Source organism: Ornithorhynchus anatinus, chromosome 18 (assembly GCF_004115215.2).
Source record: "Ornithorhynchus anatinus isolate Pmale09 chromosome 18, mOrnAna1.pri.v4, whole genome shotgun sequence".
Lineage (NCBI taxonomy): Eukaryota > Metazoa > Chordata > Mammalia > Monotremata > Ornithorhynchidae > Ornithorhynchus > Ornithorhynchus anatinus.
This window is the reverse complement of record NC_041745.1, coordinates 16,065,605-16,081,718: the sequence shown is the minus strand read 5'-3', so window position 1 is coordinate 16,081,718 and position 16,114 is coordinate 16,065,605. Positions and strand designations below refer to the sequence as shown.

Here is a 16,114-nt window from a genome sequence, read left to right as displayed (position 1 = left end):
TTCCATAACCATCAAATTTGTCTTTTCGTAAAAGAGTCCCTTAGCGCGTATCTAGCACATATAAGTAAATTTGTGGATGCAGCACCTTTCCTTGCGTGGTTTTTTCCCTAACCATTTTAGTGATGAAAGAAAAAAAAGGGTTCCCTCACTTTCCCGGTTACCGCTAACTATATATAATAGGAAAGAGCTTCCTCAAGTCATTTTGGGGGCTCTTAACCGCCGGGGGAGATTTCGTCCACGGCATGGGAAGGAATTTCTATACAGACTAAAGGGCAGTTGATGGCAAAAATACATCCTAAGATACTGGCTGTGGGATTCAAGCCAGTGATATGTTCTGCCACCAAATGAAACATCTGAGCAAATGTGGATGGGAAGGTTGGTGCTCCCTCCCCACCCCCCCCCCCCCCCAAAAAATCCATTTGTACGGTTGGTCCGGCAAGTAATATTATATTTTTGTCCTCTCGGCGTAACTCCAGTCCAGTCAAAAGCAGGAAATGCAGCACCAGAGAAAAAGCGGAGGAAAGCAGAGGATTCTTCACTAGGCAAGTCAAAGACCTCCAGTTTTCCTCAAGGTAAGGAAAAAGGACGTCCCGCCTTCGCAGACCACCTCCGGTGAAATTAATTCCCCGAACGTGTCGGTCTTTGGCTCGGGATATCCGGGGACGTGGTTTGTGACTGTGGTGAGGTGCCGGGGGAGAGGGTCGGTGGTTGTCTGCTCTGGAAGGAGCTGCCGGGGAAAGGATGGATTTTGGCAGCCCTGGGACCTTCCTTCCTTCCTTTCTAGACGTGGCGTAGCGGGCCTGTGGGTCGGAAGGACACGGGTTCTAATCCCGCCTCCGCCGCTCGTCTGCTGCGGGGCCCCGGGCAAGTCGCTTCACTTCTCTGGACCCGTTCCCTCATCTGTGAATCGGGGATTAAGACCGTGAGCCCCACGCGGGACCGGGACCGTGTCCTGCCCGATTTCCTCCTATCCGCCCCGGCGCTTAGGACGGTGCCCGGCGCATAGTGCTTAACAGACACCGCGATGATTATCATTACTGTTATTATCATTATCGGAAGCAAAGCGAACCAGGGAGAGTGCTTACTCTTGCTTCTCTGGTCCACCGGCACGGGGTGGGGAAGAAGTGATCCCCAAGTGTGTAATTGACGGGGCAAGGCCAGGGCCACCCCCGGGAGCTGTTGGAACGGCCTGGCAGTGTTTCCGTGCGATGTGAGAGCCGCCTGGAGATGCGGTGGGTTGGAACAACAGTAGATCCCACCAGATCGGTGTAAGCTGGGCCCCGGGTGATTCTGGACCTTCCGAGACTTGTGCCCGTCCGGCCTCTCCAGGTTTACCGCAGCTGCTTAGAGAGGGGCAGGGAGGCCTATTGGAAAGAGCGCGGGACCGCGAGTCCGGGGGCCTGGCTTCTAACCCCGGTTCCGTCACCTGTCTGCCGCGTGGCCCTAGGCAGGTCGCTTCCCCTCTCTGGGCCTGAATTCCCTCACCTGTAAAAGGGGGACTGAGACGGCGAGCCCCGCGTGGGCCAGGGACTCTTGCCTGTATCTACCCCAGCGCCTAGTACGGTGCCAGGCGCACAGTAAGCGCCTAACAAGTGCGGTTGACAGTGTTACCTCGGCGTGGCGGAGAGGGGTGGACCGAGAGATTCCACCCAGGGCCTGTTCCGGGTTCTGGTTGAGGGCACCGGTGGAATGCCCTTGTCCTGGGGGGGCTTTACTGATTAAACTTGCCCTGGCTTTCTCCCTCCCCTTCCCTTCCCCCTCCATCTCCTTCTCCAGGTTTAGATTTTCTCGTTCCGAAGGCTGGTTTCTTCTGTCAGATTTGTTCCCTCTTCTATTCGGATCAGTCAACCATGGCAAACCACTGCCGGGGGGCCCGGCACCAGCAGAACATGGAGGTAAAGTTTCGGCTCCTTCCTCGGCGAGCTTCACCGACGGTCGTCTTTCAAGCCCCAGTCGGGCCCTTGGGTGTTGGAGCTTTAAAGTGAGGCTTTTACCCAGTGACACGAAGGTGACCCGGACCTACCGTCCGACCTCCGTCCGATGTGGAGTTGCGTCCTCGGTTTTTTGCGCTTTGGTTTTCTTTGCCCCGTGACAATTTCTTTTCCTTCCCACTGTCCCCGTCGTCCTTTGTCCGTTCCGATAACTTCCCAGCTCCGTCCCCTTTAGAGTAGCCCTTGCGGCCAGGCCCCCGGACCCTCCTGAGGTAAGCCGCAGTCATTAGCGGTGTGGCTCTCTCTTCATCCAGCCCCCTCCTCCGAGTAGAAGAGCGAGCGGATAGGGATCGGCTGACGATTTGATCCCTGGCAACCGAGCCGTAGAACGCTGAGAGGCATTTTTATCCTCTGTTTTTTCAACAGAAATTCATAGCCAAGCAAAAAGAAGAGAGAGAACGGAAAGAAGCCGAAGAGAAGAGCGCCACGTGATCCGGAGGAGGAGGAATTCGTTAAGAATTCATTTAGGGTCCAGTCGGTTTGTGTATTTTGTTATAGCTTGATTTGTAATTTTGTTCCCGAGAAACTGTTCATGTTGTACAAACTTATGAATACACCTGATGAAGAAGACTATGCCGGGGAAATGTATAATGGGTTTGATTTTTATATCAAATCATCTGGCCTAGCGAAACATCTTTTGCAAGTGTTGCAATAAATGTTCCTACTGTATAGTTCACATCACTTGCGTCCGTATTCTTCATTGCTAAGGGAACAGGGTGCGCCGGGCCTGCGGAGGCTTCCCCACGGTTCCACGCGGGGATGGATGCGTTCCTGGATTCCTGGGTTTTAGGCAACTCAACCCGCCTTCCGCAGGTACCGTAGCTAAGTTTTCCCAGGCGCCTGACTGCCGATGCCCGAATCTGATGGATTTAGGCGCCCGAATGAGGCGCAGGAGCCTGTAGGTGGCTCCGTCTGAGGGCCGGGGGGAGGCCTCTCCAGGAGTAGGTGAGTGTCCACCATCCGCTCGAACCGTAGTCAAAAACTGGCTCCGGGGCCGTAAATTCGGCAGTAACCCCTGATTGAACTTTTAGAACAGCGGTGGTTTGCTTTAACGTATGGGGGTGGGGTAACCTAAACTCTTCTGGGCCCGCTTCATGGGCACATCTCCCTTGAAATAGTCTTCAGATCTTCCGCTTCGGAAGAGATCTTGGTAAAGACGGTCTAAACCCGGCACTCGGAAGGGGAATCGATTCACCCTTAAAAACGGGGGGTAAAATTGGAGTCGCGATTTTGGTCAGGGATCCAGGCTTGCCTTGAGGGTCGGGAGGTTCCCTGTTCCCCAGGACCAGACGCTGACCATTTGTCAATCACGAGCGCTTGCTGTGTGCAGAGCACTGTACTAACCGTTTGGAAGAGTACACTACAAAAAAGTGGGCAGTCACGTTCCCTGCCCACAAGGAGTTTATTCCCCAGCCAGTCGCGTCGGGGTGCCTACTGTGTGCAGAGCGCCGTACCGAGAATCTGGGAGAGTGAAATATAACCGACACATTCCCTGCCCCACCCCGGCTTAGGAAGTGAGGGCCTAGTCAGGGAGGGCCCCTTGGAGGAGACGCGCCTTCAGTAATAAGGCTTTGAGACCGGGGAGAGTGACCGTACGTCAGATGTGAAGAGGGAGGGCATTCCAGGCCGGAGGCGGAACGCCGGCCAGGCGCCGGCAATCAGACGGGGTCGAGGTCCGGTGAGAAGGTTGGTGTTAGAGTGAAGCGCGCGAACCGGGTCGTGTTAGGAAATGAGAGGTGAGACCAGAGAGGGCAAGGTGAATGAGTGAAAAGCCAGTGCTCTAAAGCCAGTAGTTAGGAGTTTTTATTTCCGTGCGGAGGTAGACGGACAACCCCCGGAGTGGGTTCTCGGGGAGCGGGGAAACGTGGACTGAACGATTTCTGTAGAAGGATGACGTGGGCGGCCGAGTCGAGAGCGAGAGACGGGAGGCAGGGAGGGCAGCGGGAAAGCTGATGCGTTACTCGAGGTGGACTAGGTTCAGCGCTTGGAAGCAGCGTGGCTCGGTGGAAGGAGCCCGGGCTTGGGAGTCCGAGGTCGTGGGTTCGAATCCCGGCTCTGCCGCTTGTCAGCTGGGTGACTCTGGGCAAGTCACTTCTCTGGGTCTCAGTTACTTCATCTGGAAAACGGAGGTTAACTGTTGAGCCTCACGTGGGACAGCCTGATCCCCCTGGATCTCCCCCAGCGCTTAGAACGGTGCTCTGCACGTAGTAAGCGCTTAACAGATACCAACATCATTATTATTATTATTACTGCGGTGGTTTGGATGGGGAGGAAAGGGCAGATTTTAGCAATGTGAAGGTTGAACCGACAGGATTTGATGACGTAAATGTGTGGATCGCATGAGAGAGAGATGAGAATTGAGCGGCGGCGTGGCCTAGTGCGAGTCAGAAGGACCTTGGTTTTAATCCCGGCTTCACTACTCGTCTGCTCCGTGCCCTTGGGTGAGTCACTTCACTTTCCCTGTGCTTGATACCTCGTCCCAATAAACACCGTAAGAAATTTCTAAAACGAATGGGGGTCATGGGTTTTTGAGGCAGGGAGGGTGGCGGTGCTGACTACCGTGAAAGGAAAGCTGTGGGAGGACAAGGTTTTGGTGGGGAGATAATGTTGGTATCTGTTAAGCGCTCACTGTGTGCAGAGCACTGTTCTAATCGCTGGGGGAGATCCGGGGTCATCAGATTGTCCCACGTGAGGCTCACGGTCTTCACCCCCATTTTACAGACGAGGTCACTGAGGCACAGAGAAGTGAAGTGACTTGCCCACAGACACACAGCTGACATGGGGCAGAGCCGGGATTCGAACCCAAGACCTCTGACTCCCGAGCCCGGGCTCTTTCCACCAAGCCACGCTGCTTCCTACTTCGGACATGTTAAGGTCGAGGCGTTGGCAAGACTTCAAGTACAGCCATCCTGACGGCAGGAGGAAATGCGAGACCGCACGGATCAGGACTGGAGATGTAGATTTGGGGATCATCCGCGGAGAGATGGTAGTCGGAGCCGTGGGAGTGAATGATTTCTCCAAGGAAGTGGGCGTAGAGGGGAAAATCGGGGGCCCAGAACTGAGCCTGGAGTACGGGGGTGGGAGGCAGAGGAGGAGCCCGCGCGGCAGACTGAGAACGCGTAGCCGGTGAGATGAGGGGAACCAGGAGAGGACGGGGTCAGGGACGCCAAGGTTAGACGATTTTTCCGGAGAGAAGGGTTGGACCACGGTGTCCAAAGCAGCTGTGAGATCTGGAGGGGGTCAGGATGGAGTAGAGGCCGTTGGATTTGGTGAGGAGATCACTGGTGACCTCTGAGAGGGCAGAGGGGGGCGGGAGCCAGATTGGGGGATAAAATTGGAGGAGAAGTGGAGACGAGCAGTCACTCGCAACTGCTCAAAAAGCTTGGGGAGGAATGGTCAGAGGGAGATGGGGAGATAACCGGAGGGGAGGGGCCAAGGGAGGGATTTTTTTAGGATGGGGAAGACCAACTCATTGAAGGCAGGGAATGTGTCTGCTACAGAGTACTCTCCTGAGCGCGTAGCACAGTGCTCCGCATAAACACTCAGTAGATACGATGGACCGACATGAGCACGTGTGAGAGCGGTGGAGGAGAATCCATCGGAGAGGGAGCAGTTGAAGATGGTCAGGGGAGGGGCAGGTGCTTTGATTCTAGACTGTAAACCCGTCGTGGGCAGGGATCGTCTCTCTCTCTCTCGCTGAACTGTACTTTCCAAGTGCTTAGTAGAGTGCCCTGCACACGGTAAGCACCCATTAAGAACGATTGAATGAATTACCATGAAGTTTGCCAGGAATATAACCACACCTTTTGTATTTAATTCATTCCCCCAAGCTCCCCGTCCAGTGGTCTTCACCCAGTAGGCGCTCAAAGGGCAAGATCCGCCCCCTCCTCTCCATCCAGAGCGGAGTATAATCACTCATCCTATCCCAACTGGCTTACTGCGTCAGCCTCCTTTCTGACCTCCCAACCTTCTGCCTTTCCCCCATTTCAGTTCATACTTCACTCTGCCGCCCGGGTTATCTTTCTTCCGAAACTTTCAAGGCACGTCACCCCCTTCCTCAGAAATCTCTAACGGTTGCCTGTCGACCTCCGTATCAAACAAAAACTCCTCACTGTTGGCTTTAAAAGCTGTCCATCGCTTTGCCCCCGCCTACCTCACCTCCCTTCTCCGCTCCTCTGCCGCTGACCTCCTCACTGTGCCTCTGTCTCGCCCCTCTCGCTGCCGACCCCCGGCCCACGTCCCACCTCTGGCCTGGAACGCCCTCCCTCCTCAAATCTGCCAAACCATCGCTCTTTCCCCCCGCCACAAAGCCTTACCGAAGGTGCCGCCACCTCCAAGAGGCCTTCCCAGACTCAGGCCCCTTTTCCTCAGCTCCCTCTCCCTTCTGCGGTATCTCGACCCGCTCCCCTTGCTCTTCCCATCCCGAAGAACTTAGGTATGTATGTACATAATTCTCTTTATATTGATGTCTGCCGGCTTGTTTTGATGTCTGTCTCCACCCTTCCCCAGACTGTCAGTCCATTGTGAGCAGGGATCATCTCTCTCTATTGCTGTATTGTAGTTTCCAAGTGCTCAGTAGATACGATTAAATACCTAATGATACGATTGAATGAATGAATAAGGTGCAAAGGGATAGGGTCAGAGGTGGAGAAGGTGGATTTTGAGAGGAGGTGGGCCTTCTCTTGAGATGCTGCTGGGAAACGGGAGCGTTGAAGAAAGGGCAGGAGGGCCCGGAGAGGAGCAGGGGAGATTTTGAGAGATCCTGCCTGAAGGTCTCACTTCTCTCCAAGTATCTGCCCAAGTCGTTAGGGGCAAGATACGGAGGCGGGGAGGGGACGGGCATTTGAGGAGAGGGATGCCTACAGTGCAGAACGCTACATCGGGCTCTGGCAGGAGCCCCCAGAGAAGATGGCAAGCTAACAGGGGAGACACACAATTGTAGGCAGATAGAAGAAAGAGAATGGAAAAAAATAGGGTGAATACATAAGCTTAGTGGAGTACATGAAAGGTGCCGTGGGAAGCTAAGTGCTTAAGTGCTGAGGCGGCAATTAGGAGAGCTTGGTCTATGAGGGAAAAAAAAATCATTGGGGAATTCCTAATGAAGGTAGGGAGAGAAGCGGTCCGATGTGGAAGGTGGGCACGGGAGGACCAGAGAGCTGACGCGATAGAAAAAGTTGCTGGAGAATCGTCGGTCTTCCACACTCTCTTCCTTTTCTTCTGCCATTCACATCCCTCTTTCCCCACCCCACCAGGAGGATGAGAAGAGCGAATCCCTGTCTTGGGAAGCCCATCAGGTGAGCTAACGGGTTAGTGCCTGGAACAGCAGGTGAGCAGCCTGGCTCAGTGGAAAGAGCCTGGGCTTCGGAGTCAGAGGTCATGGGTTCGACTCCCGGCTCGGCCACTTGTCGGCTGTGTCGCCGTGGGCAAGTCGCTTAACTTCTCTGGGCCTCAGTTACCTCATCTGTAAAATGGGGATCAACTGTGAGCCTCACGTGGGACAACCCGATTGCCCCGTATCTACCCCAGCGCTTCGAACAGTGCTCTGCGCATAGTAAGCGCTTAACGAATACCAACGTTATTAATAGCAACACCTCTGCCTGATGGACAGCCAGAAACAAATGGGGTTTGCAAAGCACTTCTGATGTACCAAGCGCTGGGGAGGATACGAGCAAATCGGGCCGGACGCAGACTCGATCCCCATTTTACAGATGAGGTAACTGAGGCACAGAGGAGGTGAAGCGACTTACCCAAGGTCCCCCAGCAGACGTGGGAGAGCCCGGATTAGAACCCAGATCCTTCCGGTTCCCAGGCCCGCGCTCTATCCACGTCACGCAGAGGTCGCCGGGGGGGCCTCTGCTGCTCGGAGCCTAAAACACGCGGGGCTCCAAGTCTAAAACAAAAGGAAGAGCAAATCTTAATCCCCGTATTACAGATGAGGAAACTGAGGCCCGGGGAAGTTAACGACTTGCCCGCGGTCACCCAGGAGGCCAGCGGTGAAGCCAACGTCGAAATGGGGTCCTCCGACTCCTAGGCCCGGGCTCTTCCCAGTAGGCCTTGCGGCCCGTCCGGGGATTTTTGACGTATTCCAGCCCTTTCACCCACTTCGGCCCGGAGCTCCCACAGAACAGATACGCGGCCGGATCGAAGACAGCGGAAGCTTCTCCCCACCCTCTGCCCTGGGGAGGGCCGGGGGGTCGGCCCACCCCCCCCCCCCGCCCCGAGTCGGCCAGAAGGCGGGGACTGAGGGGGCCTGAACCCCCCTTCCTTTCCATAGGCAGGTTGGCGGTGGTCGGGCTGGTGAGGAGTAAATTGGGTAAAATATTCCAGGGCAGGAACCTTGGGAAGAGTTGGAGTGGCGGGGGGGCTTTTTTCTGGCACAGCATTGATGGTGCAAGAGCGACGGGATCTTTTCCCCGACACGTAGCAGAATTCACAGGAGACAAATCAAAACCTCCCCGTCCCTCCTTCCTTTCTTTCCTTCCTCATCCGGAAGGAAGCTGCTGCAGCTCGTGAGTGACCCAGGGGCCGGAGACGGTGACGACGCGGGAAATCCTTCGTCGCGATTGGTCCTAGGGGTGGAAGAGTCCATCCACCAGGAACCCCTGGGCATCTTCATTCCCCAGTGCACACCTCCTTGAAAAATCATTCTTGATCTATTTACCCATTTGGAATTCCGACCACTCTCCCCAACCCTTTTTTCCTTTATGGTATTTGTTCCGCAACCTAGTAGATGTCAGGCTGTGTACTGAGTGTGGGACTCGATACAAGCCGATCAAGTCGGGCACAGTCCACGTCCCACAAGAGCTCTTCAACATAATCCCCACTTTATAGGTAAGACAGTTGAGGCGCAGGGAATTTAAGTGACTTGTGCCTCACAACAGACGAGCGGTGGAACCAGGATTAGATCTTTAACCCAGTGTCACACACACACACACACACACAACCCTCCCCGGCAACTTTAACCCACTAAAATACACACGGACACCCAAACTCCGCCACCCCCTATTTTGCTGACAACCTTGGAATGTCATAATGAGAAGCTGCTCCTCCTGTCCAGATGAATGAGGTATTCTGTATTCCAGTTTGGTTTTCGATTTCAACTGCCTGGGCCCTGGGATGCGAGGGAAGAGCCATTTATCTTGGGCGGGCCAGGGCTGCCAAACCAGTTTAGAGTGGATTTGGCAGGACCCTGGCGTAACCCAGTTGAGCCGAGCGGTTCCCGGGGCAGGCCGGCGAGGGTCTCCACGTGGGGTGGGTCGGTGAAATTCAAGCAGAGGGGCCGGGGTTTAGCTCCATCTGGAAAAGGAAGGGTCAGATTTTCAGGGAGCTGAGGCTATCAGGACATCAGCTTTTCTGGTACCTTCGGCGAGCGTCCATCCTACCGACCGGGAAAGGGGACGGGGCCACCATTTCCCTCCCGAGGTGCCCAATTCGATTGGGTTTATTGAGCGCCTACTTTGTGCAGAGCACTCTTGGGAAGGCCTCCTGGAGGAGGTGAGCTCTCAGGAGGGCTATGAAGAGGGGGAAGAGAGTTTGGCGGAGGTGAGGAGGGAGGGCGTTCCGGGACGGCGGGAGGACGGAGGCCAGGGGTCGGCGGCGGGATAGGCGAGAACGGGGGAAGATGAAGAGGTGGGCGGCGGAGGAGCGGAGCGTGCGGGGAGGGCGGTAGAAAGAGAGAAGGGAGGAGAGGTAGGAGGGGGCAAGGGGATGGAGAGCCTCGAAGCCCAGAGTGAGAAGGTTTCGTTTCGTGCGGAGGTCGATAGGCAACCGCTGGAGGTCTTTAAGGAGGGGAGTGACGTGCCCAGAGCGTTTCTGTAGGAAGATCATCCGGGCAGTGGAATGAAGAACAGACTGGAGGCGGGAGGAAGGGAGATCCGAGAGGAGGCTGACGCGATGATCCAGCCGGGATGTTACGAGAGCCTGTAGCAGCGCGGTAGCAGTTTGGATGGAGAGGAGAGGGCGGATCTTGGCGACATCGTGAAGGTGAGACCGGCAGGTGTTAGTGGCGGATTGGACGCGTGGGGTGAATGAGAGAGCCGAGTCGAGGAGGACACCAAGGGCCGCGGGCCCGTGAGACGGGAAGGACGGTCGTGCCGTCCACAGTGACGGGGAAGTCGGGGAGAGGACAGGGCCTGGGAGGGAAGATGAGGAGCTCAGTTTTAGACACGGAGTTGGGAGAGACGGGAAGGTCGGCAAGGAGGCTGATGGAGTAATCCGGGCGGGACAGGTCGACTAATTGTATTAATGGTCGGATGGAGAGGGGAGGGCGGATTTTAGCCATGTCGTGAAGGGGTGGGGGGCAGGCAGACTCTGAAACTTTAGGACTGCCCTGCTCAAACTAGGACCTTGGAACATCCCCATTACCTGTGCCACCGAGCCTTATTAATAATAATAACAATAACGCTAATAATAACAGTATTAAGCGCTTACTCTGAGCCAAGGTCTGGGTAGAGAATACAGTTCCTGTTCCACATGAAGCTCACATGTTCTGGAGGAAGGAAAGGAGGATTTTAATTTGAGAAGCAGTGTGGTCCAGTGGAAAGAACCTGGAAGTTGGAGGACGTGCGTTCTAATCTCAGGACCCCCAACTTAGCCTCTGTGTGACCTAGGGCGAGTGGCTTTATTTCTTTGTGCCTCAGTTTCCTCAGGTATAAGATGGGGTTTCCTACCTGTTCTCCCTCCTGCTCGGACTGTGAGCCCCGTGTGGGACGAGAACCGTGACGGACCCGATTAACTCGTCTCTACCCCAGTGCTCGCGCACCGGAAGCGCTACCGCTGCCAGAGAGGTGTAGCGTAGAGAAGACAGGGACGACAACTCCCTCCGAGTCCCTTTAATCCCACTCCTTCCCGGGAAGGCTCGGCACGTGGCCACCAGACCAGGTCCCGAGCGGGGGCCGCCCACATGGGTGGGGTTTTAGCCCATTTGTTCGTTTGCCTATGCCCACCCCAGGCCGACACAGCCATCGTCCCTTGGCCCTCCCGAAGATGATCCCGCACGAGCGAACCCTCGCTGGTCCCCGTGCTGTCCGTCGGATTCCGCGGCTTCTTGGAGGTTGGCATCCCTCGGTCTCCGATGGTCCCCGTTCAGTGGTCCGTCGGTCTCCTGGCCCGATCCGGCACCTCAGCGCCACGTGGCCTGGGGAGGGGCAGGGATGCACCCTCGGAATACCAAGGTGTTGGGGAATCGCGGGACACTGAGGTCAATCCTCAGCTGCGCCGGAGAGAGGGTTGGAGATGCCCCGTGGGCTAGGGGCTGGGGGACCCACCGTGGCCCGTGGGGTCGGGGTGGGTGGGGAGAAGAGGCGCTAGTCCTGGGCTGCTGGAGTTGGGACGAGGTAGACCTGGTGCTCCATGGCTCGCGCACGGTCCTCCATGCTGCTGATCTATGGCTGCAGGTTCATTCGTTCCTTCGTTCGTATTTATTGAGCGCTTACTGTGTGCAAAGCACTGTACTAAGCCCTTGGGACAGTACAGGATAACCACAAACGGACCTATTCCTGCACACAGCGAGCTCACGGCCTAGACGGGGAGGCAGACCTTAATATAAATAAATAGATCAAATGAATGAATCACAGATATATACATATGCGCCGTGGGGACGGAAGGGAGAACGAAGGAAGGAACAGGTAAGGGGTGGCTCAGAAGGGAGTGGGAGAAGAGGAGAAGGGAAGGCTCCCTGGAGGAGATGGGCCTTCAATTAGGCTCTGAAGTGGGGGTGAGCAAGCAGCGTGGCTTAGTGGATAGAGCACGGCCCGAGAGTCAGAAGGTCGAGGGTTCTATTCCCAACTCCACCACCTGTCTACTCTGTGACCTTGAGCAAGTCACTTCACTTCTCTGGGCTTCAGTTACCTAATCTGTAAAAGGGCGATTAAGTCTGGCCTGGAGGAGGTCAGCTCTCGGGAGGGCTTTGAAGGGGGGAAGTGTGCAAGTTTGGGGGATGCGAGGAGGGAGGGCGTTCCGGGCCAGAGGTGGGACGTGGGCCGGGGGTCGACGGCGGGACGGGGGATGAACGAGGCCCAGTGAGGAGGTGAGCGGCGGCGGAGGAGCGGAGTGTGCGCGCGGGGCTGGAGAGGGAGAGAAGGGAGGCGAGGTAGGAGGGGGCCAGGGGATGGACAGCTTTGAAGTCAATAGTGAGGAGTCTTTGCTTGATTCGGAGATTGATAGGCAACCGCTGGAGATGTTTGAGGAGGGGGATGACGTGCCCAGAGCCCTTCTGCAGAAAGAGAATCCGGGCAGCAGAGCGAAGTAGAGACCGAAGCGGGGACAGACAGGAGGTTGGGAGATCAGAAAGGAATAACGGTATTTGTTAAGCACTTACTCTGTGCCAGGCACTGGGTACTAAGCGCCGGGGTGGATACAAGCGAAGCAGGTTTGGCACAGTCCCTGTCCCGCATGGGCTCACGGTCTTATCCCCCATTTCACGGATGAGGTAACTGACGCCCAGAGAAGTTAAGGGACTTGCCCAAGGCCACACAGCAGACAAGTGGCAGAGCCAAGATTAGAACCCGCGACCTGGCTCCCAGGCCCGTGCTCTAACCGCGCCGCCTCCCAAATTTCGTCTTTTGTTCCAGTGTGTCTCGGGTCTTCCGGTTCCCTCCACCCCGATCCTCTTCTGTTTCTTTCCCTGCTCCTGCCCGGTGCCGGGCCGGGATTCCCCTGCAGTGGGAACTGAATCTGTTCAGCAATCTCTCCGGGAAAAAAAATGGCTCTCTCTTTAAATAGCCCCAGAGCTTCAGTCACCACAGAGTCACGGCTTGAGAACGGCCACAGCTGTTGGGGGTTTCATCCCTGCCCAGTCCTGACCAGTCTAGCCCAGTCCAGCCCAGCTCCAGCTCAGCCCGGCCCGGCCCAGCTTAGGACATCCGAGAATAGCCCGGCCCAGCCCACGCCAGCGCAGCACGGCCTTTCGGAAGTATCAGCGGTTCCCGTTGGCCAGGGGGGTTTTCTTAAGGTCGATTACATGCGGAGCACCGGGGTAGAAACAGGATAATTGTTTATTGATTTTTTAATCGTATTTACTGAGCGCTCGCTGTGTGCAAAGCACCGTATTAAGCATGTAGGAAAATATAACGTGATAATAATGTTGGTATTACGCCTACTAAGCGCTTACTATGCGCAGAGCGCCGTTCTAAGCGCTGGGGTGGATCCGGGGTCATCAGGTTGTCCCACGTGAGGCTCACATTTAATCCCCATTTTACAGAAGAGGTAACTGAGGCCCAGAGAAGTGAAGGGACTCGCCCGCAGTCACACAGAGGACAAGTGGCGGAGCCGGGATTCCAACCCATGACCTCTGACTCCCAAGCCCGGCTTCTTTCCACTGAGCCGTGCTGCTTCTCCACATTCCCTACCCGCAACGGGCTTACGGTCTAGACGGGGAGACAGACAGTAATATAAATAAATAGAGAAATGAATACGTAAATTACAGCTGCATGCCAATAGATACATAATCAGACCATCAGATCAGACACTGTCCCACATGGGATTCACCAAACGGTCATTGAATCCCCATCTTACAGATGAGGAAACTGAGGCCCAGAGAAGCTAGGTGACTCGCCCGAGGTCACGCAGCAGGCAGGTGGCAGAGCCGGGATTAGGATACGGGTCCCCCGAGTCCCACGCCCCTGCTCTTTCCACGAGACCGCGCCGTCTCTCCGAGAATGAAGAGGTCCAGATCCCTGCGTGTTTTGTCCAGGGTCCCCCTGGACCCCCGACCCTCGGGGGGCTGCGGGAGGGAAGTGCCAGCCTGCACCAAGCAGCCAAGTTGCTGGTCTGGAGAGGTAAACCTCGGGACTTTTCGCCAGGCACTGTACTAAGCGCTGGGGCAGTTACAAGATAATCAGGTTAAGACATAGTCCAAGTCCCTCGTAGGGCTCGCAGTTTTAGTAACAATAATAATAATAATGATGGTATCTGTTAAGCACTTACTATATGCCACGCACCGTACTAAGCGCTGGGGTGGACACCGCTAAATGGGGTTGGACACGGTCCCGGTTCCTCACAGGGCTCCCAGTCTCCATCCCATTTTCCAGACGAGGTCACTGAGGCCCGGAGAAGCGAAGCGACCTGTCACCCAGCAGACAAGGGGCGGAGCTGGGATTAGAACCCGTGACCTTCTGACTCCCAGACCTGTGCTCTGTCCACCACCGTACCGTGCCGCTTCTCCCCGTTCTCCAGACGAGGTAACCGAGGCGCGGGAGAACGGAGCGACTTACCCAAGTTTGACAGCCCAGCCTGGTAGAGCAGGCCCAAGGAGAAGTCGGTAGGCGGGAGATCTTCCTCGGAGGGGTTGCCGGGGCGGGAGGGGAGGGAATGGATTCCGGAGCCCGGATCTTTCCAGGAGACGTCCAGTCCCACCTCCCCCAGCCCACCACCTGCGAGTCCTGCGGCCTCCGCCGTCAGCTCCTGCCGGACGTAAGGCCAGCGAAGCTCTCTGTGGGCGGGAATGTGTCCTTTCGTTGTTGCGTTCTACCCTCCCAAGCGCTCAGTACGGTGTTCGGCACCCAGTAAACCCGATGCAACGCAAGTGGGGCGGGCCGCCCCGACCTCAGGATGGGACCCAGACTTCAGTCTCTAAACCGCAAGCTTGCCGTGGGCAGAGAATGTGTCTGTTGATTGCATCGTACTCTCCCGAGTGCTTAGTACAGCGTTCTGCGCACGGTAATCCTCGGTACGATTGGATGAAAGTGGGGCAGGCTGCCCCGAGCCCGGGATGAGGCCCAGACTCCAAGCTCGCCGTGGGAAGGGAACGCTTCTGTCTATTGGTTCGTTCGTATTTACTGGGCGCTCAAGTGTGCAGAGCGCTGCACTAAGCGCTCGGAAAGTACAGCGGCGCGGCCCGGTGGAAGGAGCACGGAGTCAGAAGTCACGGGTTCCAATCCCGGCTCCGCCACCTGTCAGCCGGGTGACTTTGGGCAAGTCTCGGTGCCTCGGTGACCTCATCTGGAAAACGGGGATGAAGACCGTGAGCCCCACGTGGGACATCCCGGTTACCCTGTATCTACCCCAGCGCTTAGAACAGTGCTCGGCACATGGGAAGCGCTTAGCAGAAACCAACGGTAATTACAAAACAGCAGTAAAGAGAGACCACCCCTGCCCACAACGGGCTCACAACCTAAAGTGTGTGTGTGTGGGGGGGGGGGAGTCGGACGGTCGTTCACGCAGTAGTATTTATCGAGCGCTTACTATGCGCAGAGCACCGTACTGAGCGCTTGGAATGGACAGCTCGGCAACGGATAGAGACGATCCCTGCCCGGTAACGGGCTCACGGTCTAATGACATCAACGCCAGTAAACAGGGACGAGCAGAGAAGCGGCGCGGCCCAGTGGCAAGAGCCCGGGCTTGGGAGTCAGAGGTCCTGGGTTCTAATCCCGACTCCGCCACCTGTCAGCCGCGTGACTTCTCCGGGTATCTGGTATCTGTTCAGAGCTTACTATGTGCAGAGCACTGTTCTAAGCACTGGGGCATACAGGGTAATCAGATCGTCCCACATGAGGCTCGCAATCTCCATCCCCATTTTCCAGTTGAGGTCACTGAGGCCCGGAGAAGTGAAGCGACTTGCCCACAGCCACACGGCCGACAAGCGGCAGGGCCGGCATTCGAACCCGTGACCTCCGGCTCCCAAGCCCGTGCTCTTTCCACTGAGCCACGCTGCTTCTCTAGGCCTCGGCGACCTCGTCTGGAAAACGGGGATCAGCCGTGAGCCTCGCGGGGGACCGCCCGATGACCCTGTATCTCCCCCAGCGCTTAGAACGGTGCTCTGCGCAGAGTAAGCGCTTAACAGATGCCAGGATTGTTCTCCGGGCCTCAGTGACCCCACCCGGAAAATGGGGCTCGAGACAGCGAGACTGCGTCCAACCTGATCTGCTCGCATCCGCCCCAGCGCTCAGTACAGCGTTAAGTCAACTAGCTATTAGTACGGAGTTAACCAGTACACAGCTAAGCGCTTAACGAACGCCGTAATCATTGTTATCGTGCGGTCTCCCGAGCGTTCAGTACAGTGCTCGGCGCACGGCGAGCGCTCAGTGAATGGCATCGAGCGCCGCTCAGTCAATGGACGGATAGCGGCGGGGCCCCGGAAAGCGAACCGTCGCCAGGCTCGGGGCGGGGCTTCGGGGGGAGGGAGG

General features: G+C 56.4%; 1 protein-coding gene across 3 annotated transcripts in view; it reads left to right on the top strand.

Moving 5' to 3' along the window:
- Positions 1-2,669, top strand: part of ZNF638 (zinc finger protein 638) — a 63,299-nt gene extending 60,630 nt beyond the window's left edge. For all 3 annotated transcript variants that reach the window (XM_029083103.2, XM_029083102.2, XM_029083100.2), the window contains 3 exons: positions 477-572; positions 1,777-1,895; positions 2,358-2,669. In XM_029083103.2, the coding sequence (XP_028938936.1) occupies positions 477-572; positions 1,777-1,895; positions 2,358-2,423 (281 nt within the window). In that variant the 3' untranslated portion in view covers positions 2,424-2,669. The remainder of the gene's footprint in view (positions 1-476; positions 573-1,776; positions 1,896-2,357) is intronic.
- Positions 2,670-16,114: the final 13,445 nt, after the last annotated feature.